Below are 12,150 nucleotides of genomic sequence, written 5' to 3'. Positions count from 1 at the left end.
GCCAGGGCGCAGGATGACAATTTCTGAATGCCTGATGTATTCATTTTACTTGGGAGTAGAATGCTGTTCTTTTAATACATTTCTTACGTTGGTAAATTGCGCAATGAGCGATTATGTTTCTTTTTTATACACATGACTGGTAATGAATAATGACAACTAACCGGCTACATACGGGTCCTGTGATACCTGTGTTACCTTCATAGCCACAGTGGGGGGTGTTGCCCACTAATATGTGGCTAGACCTCGTTTGGGGTCTCCTCATTTGATAAACGTCCATTCATTATTATATATGGTGGAGCACGGACAAGGGATCACTTGGAGCACTTTTGGACTGTAATTAAGCATGTCTGGAGCACCTGTGTCACCACCAGTATTTGGAATTGGGATTCCTCTATCTCGATCACTTACCAATTTTATGCCACATTTTAAGATTTGTCATTTTGAATGAACACAATTTGATGTTTGTTATCTAGTGCACAGAATAATTGGCTCTTTATTTGAAAATATTCGAACTGTATACCTTACTTGGAACTTTATTGAAAAATATAATTTATGAATGCACATGTTTACAGCTTTACATGTATGTATGGATTTTCTTTTTTGCACTTATAGTACTTTGTTTTCATTAGTGTATGAGCACTACATGATTTTGGTTATCTGAATAATATGTTTGTTTGAGTATATTCACAGCGCAACACATTTTTTGATTGTTATGTTTTAGTATTGGGATGTGCAATACAGTGAGTGCAGCTGTTTATTAATAATTAATCACTGAATTTAGATCACAACACTTAGCGCAGATTATTTTCTTTGTTTAAAACTAAACTAATGTTTGCATACCATGCCTTTCTCCTATACTGTATTTCAGCCTGAAACTCAACATGATAGCCAAACATTCTGCATTCAATTCTCTATTCAATTCTTATGAGAGTTAAAGTCAAAGTATAAAGTGAATGCCACATCAGAGACAAGTACTCAATCCTCAGATGATACAAAAAATAGGGAAGATTTATACCAAACAATTTTTTACCATTCAATAATTTCTTAAAGTGTACTTAAAGGCAACATTTTTTAAGTGTAGCACTGTCTCCGTACGGCCTGCTGTAAGATGACTTCTCGGGCCTCCTCTGATAACCAGCACACAGTCACTTAAGGAATAGTACATATATCCCTCCTTACTCCCGATGGCTCGTCACACAGTAAACAGTCCAGGGGTATTGGTTTTTAGTATTTATTTTAGAACTTGGTTGGGAGAAGGGAATAGTGGGATACTCCAACTGTAACTATTCACAATGGATAAGGACAACTCTCCCTTGCCTCAATGGGTTGCTTGTGGAAACAGCAGCGCTGTTTAATCCATACTGACACTTGTATTGAAAGGGTTAAGTCTCCTTGCTCTTTTCTCTCCAGCAATAGACTTGGTGATCCTACATTATCTTTGGGATACTCATTAGCATCCCCTTTACTAAAACCTATCCACTGACTCTTCTAGCTGCAGAAATGCCCCCCTCAGGTCAGGCCCCTTGACACAGATCTGTACTCACTGTACTACAGAATCAAATCCTCCAGTGTCTCCACTTCCGTCAGCTTCCCTGAACCTCTGGGTTCAGCTCCTCACTGGCACTCTCTAGGCCCTCAGGTCGACCACCTGTCGCCTCACAACCCCTCTACAGAGGAGGAGGCAGTCACCCTCCTCCCTCTGGGACTCCGCTATTTAGCTAAAAGACCTCAAGCACATGTGCTCCTGGCTTTTATACAGTATCCCAGCATGCACCGATGCACTTTTCCTCTGTCAAATCACCAGGCCTGTATCAAAAGCCTGTGCACTCATTTGTCAGGTTTCTGCAGACAGAACGAGTTGCACCCAAGCACTTCTCACTCGGCTACCGGCTCTTTAGTAGGGATGGATTGCACCTAAATGGGGAGGGTGCAACCATACTGGGTGTGAAGATGGCCAACAAGTTACAGGGGTTTTTAAACTAGGTGATGGGGGGGAGGGAACAGATATAGAATTAGCCAGCGGGGAGCAAGGTTCAGGGGGCACAAATGGGGACATTAGCGGTAGGGCGCTCAGAGTTCCTAAATCCAAGGTGAGTATGGGAAAAGATCACAAGAGCAGACTAAAAACAACACCAAATGAGGATATAGTATGCATCCAGTCAAAATTACGAGGTTTGTATACCAATGCTAGAAGCCTGGCCAAAAAGATGGGAAAGCTGGAGCTGCTGATGTATGAGGAGGACTTAGATTTTGTGAGGATTACAGAGACTTGGTTTGACAACTCTCATGATTGGCTGGCGACCATTCAGGGGTATTCCCTTTATCGCAGACATAGAGAAGGTAAAAAAGGGGCAGGGGTATATCTGTATATCAAGAATAATGTACAGGTAAATATGAGGGATGATATTAATAATGGAGCTATGGATGAGATAGAATCTCTATGGGTAGAACTTCAAAGGGAAGGCACTATGGGGAAAGTAATATTGGGCGTATGCTATAGGCCCCCCAACCAGAGGGAGGAGGGGGAGGCGGACCTCCTTTCACAGATTGGATTGGCAGCAAGGATGGGAAATGTCATTATAATGGGAGACTTTAGTTATCCAGATATAGACTGGGCAGAAGGAACCACGCATTCATCCAAGGCTCGGCAGTTCCTAAATGTTTTGCAGGACAATTTTATGGGTCAGATGGTGAACGCACCGACAAGAAATGATGCAGTACTAGACCTACTGATTACCAACAATACAGACCTGCTCACGGATATAGAAATAAAGGGCAACTTAGGAAACAGTGACCATAGGTCAAAAAGTTTCAGCATTAATCATAGTAATAGGAAACACAAGGGTAATATAAGGACACTGAATTTCAAAAGAGCCAATTTGCCACAACTGCGCTATTTGCTAGAAAATATCAAATGGGATAGAACCCTGGGAACAAAGAGCACGGAGGAAAAATGGGAGTGCTTCAAGAGCATATTAAACAAAGGGATTGGCCAGTGCATTCAAAAGGGAAATACATTTAAAAGAGCAAAACTAAACCCTGGGTGGCTAAACTCCAACATAAAAATGCATATTAATACTAAAGAAAAGGCCTTCAAAAAATACAAGGCGGAGGGGTCATTGGCAGCATTCCAACAGTACAAAGAGTGTAAAAAGAAATGTAAAGGCAAAATCAAGGCGGCTAAAATAGAACACAAGAGACATATAGTGGAGAAGAGTAAAAAAAACCCAAGAAATTCTTTAAGTATATAAATAGTAAGAAAGCGAGGCCAGAACACATTGGCCCCATAAAAGACGACGAAGGGAATCTGGCCACAGAGGACTGAGAGAAGGCGGAAGTGTTAAATAATTTCTTCTCTTCAGTGTTCACAAAAGAATTGGGGGGCTACCCTAACCCAGCTTGTAATGCTACACTAAATAATACACCTCAGGAAGTACCGCCATGGCTAACAGAAGAAGAACTTAGAACGAACCTTAACATAAATAAATCACCAGGACTGGATGGCTTGCATCCGAGGGTTCTTAAAGAGCTCAGCCGGGTGATAGCCAGACCATTATTCATGATTTTTAAGGATAGTCTACAGACGGGTATGGTGCCAGCTGATTGTAAAAAAGCCAACGTGGTACCACCATTTAAAAAAGGGCCAAGATATATCCCGGGTAACTATAGTCTGGTCAGCCTAACATCAGTAGTCTGCAAGATTTTGGAGGGGATGCTAAGAGACTACATACAAGACTTTAGTAATGAAAATGGTATTATTAGTAGTAATCAGCATGGATTCATGAAAAATCGTTCTTGCCAGACTAATCTATTAACCTTCTACGATGTAGTGAGCTGCCATCTAGATAAAGGAAGGCCTGTGGATGTGGTGTATCTGGACTTTGCAAAGGCATTTGACACAGTTCCCCACAAACGCTTACTTTACAAACTAAGGTACGTAGGTATGGACCATAGGGTGAGTACCTGGATAGAGAACTGGATCCAGGGGAGAGTCCAGAGGGTGCTGATAAATGGGGAGTACTCGGATTGGGTGGGTGTGGAAAGTTGGGTCCCCCAAGGTTCTATCCTGGGACCAGTCCTGTTTAATTTATTCATAAATTACCTAGAGGAGGGAATATCTAGCACAATCTCGGTATTTGCCAGTGATAATAAAATAAGCATGCCAATATCTTTGATGCAGGATGTGGAAACCTTACAAGCAGACCTGAATCAATTAATGGGATGGGCAACTACATGGCAGATGAGGTTTAATGTTGAAAAATGTAAAGTAATGCACTTGGGCATCAGAAACACGAAAGCAAGCTACTCAACAGGGGGAGAACCTCTGGGTGAATCTAAGATGGAAAAGGACCTGGGGGTCCTAGTGGACAACAGGCTTGGCAGTGGCATGCAATGCCAAGCCGCCGCAAGCAAAGCCAACAAAATACTGGCATGTATAAAAAAGGGGATTCACTCCAGAAATAAAGAGATTATTCTCCCACTCTACAAGTCCCTGGTCCGGCCACACCTGGAGTATGCCGTCCAGTTCTGGGCACCTCAGAAAGGATGTGCTGGAACTGGAGAGAGTCCAGAGAAGGGCAACAAAGATAATTAGGGGAATGGAGGACATCAGATATGAGGAAAGACTCCTGGCACTGGGCTTATTCTCTCTGGAGAAGAGATGCTTAAGGGGGGATATGATATCAATGTACAAATACTGTACTAGTGAGGACCCTAGCATAAGGAACAAACTTTTCAGAGAGAGGGAATACAATAAGACACGGGGCAACTCACTAAAACTAGAGGAAAAACGGTTTAACCTAAAAATATTTAGAAGAATTCTCTTCCATAAGCAGTGGTATCAGCAGGGAACATCGATAACTTAAAAAAATGATTAGATGGGCACCTTAAGGACCACAACATACAGGGGTAAACAATGTACGTTTAACATCAAATCACATACACACATCATAGGTTGAACTGGATGGACTGATGTCTTTTTTTCAACCTCACAAACTATGTCACTATGTAACTATGTAGCATTAATAAGAATAAAACTTAAGAATATGGTAGAAAACGTATTTTTTGCTATTTGATAACTGATCTAAAATGATGTAGATGTGGCTTTACTCTGTTCACATTCATCGGGGAAAGCTTGGGGGGGGGGGGGGTTAATTGGTTTAAGCAGAGTAAAGATATGGTAATTACAGCCATAATGCTTTAGAACGTTAGGCTATAAATATGTGAAAATCATACTTATTTTTAACTTAACTACTAGGGAGTGTCTAGTACAATCATAGCACCTATAATGCATGCAGGCCATGTAGGTGGTCAATTTACTGAATTGCACAAATTACATGATATGAGGAAATGGCTTATGTCCAGATTTGAAGACATAAAATTAGGCAACAGCATTTAATTCAGTTGTGCATTCATTAGAAAATCATTACATTTATTTTTACATACAGTTACTAATGCACTTAAATGTCTTTTGATATCAGCCTTTCATAATTCTTTGTACAGCAGCACAGACTGGGAGAAGAATGGGCAGAAATGTGAGCTAATAAGGCATCATTGCTTGGCACAGTGTTATCTGTGAACATGCCTACAGGAGGAGAGAGCAGAAAGATGACCTTATTAATGTGCTGCTTCCCCATTATTGTCCTAACACAGGGTCGGGCCGATCCAGAGAATAATGCATGACTACAATATAATCTGAAACGAGGTCCAGGAACTGGAAAGGGTGTCACTAGATTGGCTAAACAAAATGACAAACCCTTTTTTAATTCCTGAAACAAACTGATTTTCACACATGTACGTTTTCGATCAACAAGATCTTTCTTTGACCAAAAGACATAAAAAAAAAACTCAGTAAGTTACCTTAGAATATAACTGTGATTTTTATATTTCTCTATATACAAATGCTGATGGTATACCGTATAATAAGGGCAATTCACAAAGCTTTTCTGTAAATACTGTGCAGTATTATATCTATGTTTGTAAGGCTATCATACTGACTAATTTACAAAGGGGATTCATGTCAGGCATAAAGCCCATCTTTGGGCTATGACCTATGCTTCGTAATGGCCCCCTCATCCCCCACCACACTGTATCATTTTTATACTGAAGGCCTGTTTATACTTGTGTTTTGGGGATGTTAAAATTTTGTGACTATTCCCCCCTATGCTGAAAAGTCAGCGGAGAGGGGGAGGGGGGGGGAGTACAAATGACATGACCACAATTGCATTTTAATGTGGAAAAAATGATCCCTGCTATCATGTTCAGTGGGCAGTACCGCCCGCTGAAGATGACTCATTCAACTTAATGGGGGTGCCTTGCAACCACCCCTCAATGCATGTGGTTGCAGCATGATAGTGCAGGGGTCAAGGGTTTAAAGCAGTTGGTGAGCAGGCGATACAACGATGCCTTACTGCTTGTCAAATGCTCTCTGAAGAGTAATCCAAACACTAGTGTAAACTAACCTTCTCCCTTTTCCAATGTTTTCAGGGTCTTCTTTTTCTTCTGTACTTCTTTCTGGCAGTGAGGTGTCCTTGATGATGCAGAGAGTGGCACTAATATATTGACATAAGCACCGCTCAATGTACAATTATACTGTGAATGAAGGATGCCATGCCGAAGTCCCCTCGGAATGGTGGCAAGCTGCCCCACATTCAAAGTATCTTCCCAGTCTTTAGGGTTGAGTGATCCTGGGCATCATTTAGCTTGGAAGACTCAGGGTGGTTGATGTAATAAAGGCAGACACTTTTCAAGTTAATTTTACCTAGAGCTTAGTGAATGAGGTAAAGCTCTGTTGACTTCCTTCATCCAATCAAGTTCAAGCAAAAAACATTTTTTTTTCTGTGCATATGATTGGGTATTCGTTTACCACATTCACTAAACTGTAGAGCAAATTTCCTTGCAGAGTGAAAAGCCTATTTGCCTTCATCAAATCAAATTCAGAATTTATTATGCCACAAAAGAGGTGGCAGACAGAAATAAAAACCTGAAAGTGTTTCCAATTTTTCCCTATTTTATCCAATATAAAAAAAAGTTTTGGCTTTGAATACACTTTATGAGAGCAAGGACGAAATATTTATATTTTATTTTTCTGACCATTTTGATGAGGAAATTATTAAGAGGTAAAATAACAAACACCATTAAAAACAACTTACACATGTTCATAAATTGACCTTTATGGCATTCTCCTGCTGTGTTTATCAATGTAAAAATAATTCCCATTTGTATCAATAACTATTCCAACTCAGCTCAAGAGTAATTAGCGCAGCTCAAGGACAATTTATTCCTCCAGGGCTTACTATATTTCATTTGTTAACTATAATTAAATCCATTTTATCAATAGGAAATGTTAGGAAAATAAAAAGAAGAAAAAAGATGGTCAATAAGCTAAAAAGTCACTGTACAATTTATTGTATTATATATCAATGCAGTTTTCTTCAGGTGGTCAATCTAAAAAACGATAGTGCATCCTAATTCTCCACATTAATTAAAACTGCAGTTTGGAAATTGAAAATAGATACTAACACTTAAAGGACAATGCTATTATGTGCCAGACAGAGAACAATACACCAGAGGAGTCATGTGTAAACATCATAGTTTGTAGGTCTGCTTAAGGGCATTGTAGAATGCTTGACCTTCATTAACTTTCATGTAGGAATTGAGGACAATTTTTAATACATTTAATACTTTAACAGAACTGAAGGGAGCATTATAATTTGTCTGCAAGAAAGGTATTTGCTTACCGCTGAGCAGTGGATGATTATGCCGATATGGGTCTGGCAGTTTACCAATATCTTCTATTCTGTGGCTCATGACCCTGTAAAGGTGGCCCGTATGATGCAGGCTGCCAACGACAATGCTGTACATGTAGATGGGCTCGATGAAGTGACTGAGGAGAGCACCCTGTAGCCCAAGGATATTCCATCTGTACAAAAGAGATTAAACGTTACTCTGGTGAGGGGAATACAAATTGCAACATTCAGTACAAGGGATAATGAATCAGCTGCTGAGGAAGTAATCAATCTGTAGTTCTCTTTGACTTTAGAAGAAGTAAACATTTATGACCTTCTTTTAAAGGAACCCAGTATGACAGGAATATAGGAGCTGCCATTGCCGATTGGGTTTTTTTTTTTTTTGGCTGTCTGTATTTAGCAGCCTTTCTTCAATGCTGGTTGAATCAACAACAAACACATAGGTACATATCAGGTGCCCAGACACTTTGCTAGATATATGTTGCTTGTTGAAAATGTGTAAACATTTTAATGTCCATAGTTAGGGTGCAGGTGCACTTTAAAGAGCAAATACATTCAAATTAGATTACATTATTTAAGGTGGAGTGGATCTGGGTTTGATACACAGCAGATATTTCTTCCCATCAACATGGTTTGAGGTGGATAGAGATCTCTCTGACTTGTACCCATACAGCAGTAAAGATCCAGCAGCTGAATGAGCAATGCCCAACTCCACTCAAAAATAAAAATCAATATGGATGGAGTTTTATAAAAGTGAAAGGGCCCCAAATCACATTTTCTTTTTACAATTTTTGCGAATATACAAATGCAAAAAAGTCATCAATAAACAAACAATATCATCAAATGTACCTTAAGCTAGCCTAAAAAGTGTTTAAGTAACATCAAAAAGAGAGCTGGTAGCTTGTGGTGCTGCAAGTATTTGTATTTGCATTCAAAATGATCCATGTGAAGCTCTGTTGGATCCTAGGCTCAGGCTGTTCACAGGGCCTTTACATCTCTTCAAGTTGAAGGGAAGGCCCACACCCTCTAAGTGCTAAGTCTCCTTATCTTGTAACTGTAAAATTCCAGAGACTTTACCCACTGAGATTCTAGTATTTGCCAGGGAATTGTTGGGCCCAACACTATAAGGGGTTCTACAGGTCTTCTTCCTACACCTATTCTACTAATCTTATTTGGTGGTTATGTTGGGTGGGGAACAAGTCTTAATAAAATTCTTGAGGCCTGGTCCTTAATGTTTTTTGGGATTGTGCCGCTATTACTAGGTTTCAAATAGTTAAATCTTGAGAGATGTAACCCACCTCCTGCATTGCTGGCTGTTATTTAGAATTTCATTTTGCAATTTCTTTCTCTATACTTCCAGTGCTCCGACAAGAGGCTTGCGGCTCTCCTACACAACAGCCATCATTTATCCACCCCTCATCTCCTCTTGTTTAATCACATAGTACTTTGAATTCTGTGAACTAATTCACAAAATACAAAGGAGCTGATTTACTAAAACTAGAGAGTGCAAAACCTGGTGCAGCTCTTCATAAAAAGCAATTAGCTTCCATTTTTTTTCGTCAAAGCCTAATGGAACAAGCTGAAGTTAGAAGCTGATTGGTTACTACACACAGCTGCACCAGATTTTGCACTCTCCAGTTTTAGTAAATCAACCCCAAACCATTCTGCGAATGGACAGGGAGTAGAGGGGCAGGACAGATTGTGCCTGCAAGTCTGCTGGAACAATGGTGAAAGCTTTAATTGAGCGCCGATGTACTATCTGTGCTTAATGAAAGTCTAAATTGTAATTACCATGCAGTGATGCAGGAGGTGTCAACTCTTTAGATTTAACTATTTAACCCAGCAGATTTTTATTAAGGTTTTGATATAGTTCTTCTACAACAAAGGCAAACATCTGTAATATTTACTGTTTCACTGTTTTATCAATATAATAATACACTAGCCTAATTACAACACGTCATAACATGATAAGTAATGTGCATGCTGAAAGTTCAAATTCTGAAATCAAATTCTTACTCTAGGTTTCAGTGTTCTTTTGTCATGCTTTGTATGTAAGTATTTATTGGTTACAAATACTTGACTACATGACGCCAAATGTACAAAAAAAAAAAAAAAAAGAATACTGTAAAATTCATATATTTACACCAAGTAATCCTATCTCTGCTGATTATATTTTGTTTACCAAATGCGTCTAAAAAAAATAATGTACGTTGCTTTTAATAACACAGCATAATATTTTAGGTAATTTTCAAGCAATTTTTAGGTTATGTGATTAGTTAATTAATAAGTTGAGAACAGAGAAAAAATTATTATTTTTGTGCGTGAAGAATGAATGTAACAAGTTAGTAAGTTGTTCAAGTCAATCAGTTCTGTACTATTGTAACAAACTTGGTATACTGATTTATGGGAGCACAGATAGGAATATATTAATATGATTAAATGTGTTAGTCCACCCCCAGCAACACAGTGATTGTGTCCTAAAGGTATATAGACTATCTGACATCCAGGGCAGATAACTTTGTTACCAACCTTCTACAATATTATTTTCAATATTATGAACAACATGAATCATAACTGCAGAAAATAAAGGCAAAGAGTACAAATTGCGGTGTCCTCTAGCATTATTACTCAGAGTCAAAGTGGTTAGTGTAGGTGAGTCAATCCACCATTGCTCACCAGGGACCCCTTAGCAACCTCAGAAGGAACCCATCAGAGATTTAATACATACATATAAATTTACAGTATTGGAATTAGTGAAGGAAAGAAGTTAAACATATGGTGGGTGAGAGTGTTAAGATGAGGGAAGGGCAAAGGGTTAGTTAGTGTGTGATAACAACGTTAGGATAAGTTTGAAAGCAGGGGTTTAGTCAGAATGAGGTTAAAGTGTTAGCATAAGGTATTGTGTTACGATAGGAACTATGTGTTAAAACTAGGCTTAAGATAGAGATAACAGTGCTAATATTAGGCTTAGGGCACAGTGTGAAGTTAGGATGAGGTGGCAGTGTTAAAGTTAAAGTAAGCTTAGGACAGGGGGTTAAGTTAGACTGAAGTGGATCTGCTGAGATTAGTCTTAGGGCACAGAGTGAAGTTAGGTGGGGGTATAGCTAGGATAAGATGAAAGTGTCAGAATTAAGCTTAAGGCAGAGGGTAACGTTAGGATGAGGTGACAGTGTTAGACTTAGAGCAGAGTGTAAATTTAGGATGAGGTTGAAGTGTTAAAGTTACAGTAAGCTTAGCGCAGGGGTTTAAGTTAGATACTGATGAGATTAGCCTTAGGTCATGGTATGAAGTTAGGTGTGGGTATAACTAGGATAAGATGAAAGTGTCAGAATTAAGCTTAAGGCAGATGGTAAAGGAAGGATGAGGTGACAGTGTTAGACTTAGGACAGAGGGTAAAGTTAGGATGAGCTGTTAGTGGTAAAATTACAGTGAGTTTAGGAATGGGGGTTAGGTTAGACATAGGTGGCACTGATGATATTAGCCTTAGGGCACAGCATGAAGTTAGGTGGGAGTATAGCTAGGATAAGATGAAAGTGTTAGAATTAGGTTTAAGGCAAAGGGTTGAATAGGAATCAGTTGACTAAGTTAGAATTAGATTTAGGGCATGGGATAAGGTTAGATTAGGGCAATGATGTTATGCTTAGTTTTAAAGTTTAGTGTGAAGTTAGGTTGAGGTACAGTTAGAAAGGGATAATACTTTTGGCAAAGGGTAAAGTTAGGACGATAAGTCTGTGTTAGAAAATGACTTAGGACAGGGGGTAAAGTTAGGATGAGGTGACAGTGTTAAAATTAGGCTTTAGGCAGGGAGTTAAGTTAGATTAACATCACAGTTAAAATGAATTTTATGTCTCAATATGAAGTTAAGCTGAGGTTGGGGTAAAGCTGTGACAAGGAAAAAGTGTTAGAATTAGACATAAGGCAGAGGATTAAATTAGGATGAGGCAACACTGTTAGAGTTATTAGAATTAGACAACAGATTGAGAATTATATTTAGGGCACGGTGTTAGACGTAGGTCTAGAAGATGTTGGGACCCTGAGTTTCAGATCAGGGTTGCACATGACTTTAAGCAAACTAATATGTAGAAAAAATCAAGCTACTAAACTTCTGACAATAAAGTGCCAAGTAGCTGCAAACTCTTAATGCTGCCAGCTGTGAATGGTCCACAGCCCTTTACTGTACTTCAGTCTTACACATCTGCCAATGTGACATTGGCACTGTCCATATCATTGCTTACCTACATCAGGGGGAAACAGAGCAATATTTACTTTAACACAGGAATACATAATCACAGTCTGAAAATGAACATTTTGCAGCTAATTTCTAACATCATTGTCCTTTTCATTAATTAGCATTTCCTGATCGTTAGGGCAATTATTGTTCTCCCTCTCCGCAATGAATCTC

The 12,150-nt window shown here is 39.2% G+C and overlaps 1 protein-coding gene across 1 annotated transcript in view; it reads right to left on the bottom strand.

The window, feature by feature from the left end:
- The window catches only part of ADARB2 (adenosine deaminase RNA specific B2 (inactive)), an 801,349-nt gene that overhangs the window by 47,891 nt on the left and 741,308 nt on the right, over positions 1 to 12,150 (bottom strand). Inside the window, exon 9 of the mRNA XM_082258125.1 lies at positions 7,740 to 7,921. Coding sequence (XP_082114251.1) covers positions 7,740 to 7,921 — 182 coding nt within the window. The remainder of the gene's footprint in view (positions 1 to 7,739; positions 7,922 to 12,150) is intronic.

The sequence above is a fragment of the Pelophylax lessonae genome (genome assembly GCF_965119305.1).
Source record: "Pelophylax lessonae genome assembly, chromosome: 5".
In the NCBI taxonomy this organism is placed as follows: Eukaryota; Metazoa; Chordata; class Amphibia; order Anura; family Ranidae; genus Pelophylax; species Pelophylax lessonae.
The sequence above is the reverse complement of the archived record's forward strand: the minus strand, read 5'-3'. Positions and strand labels throughout refer to the sequence as shown.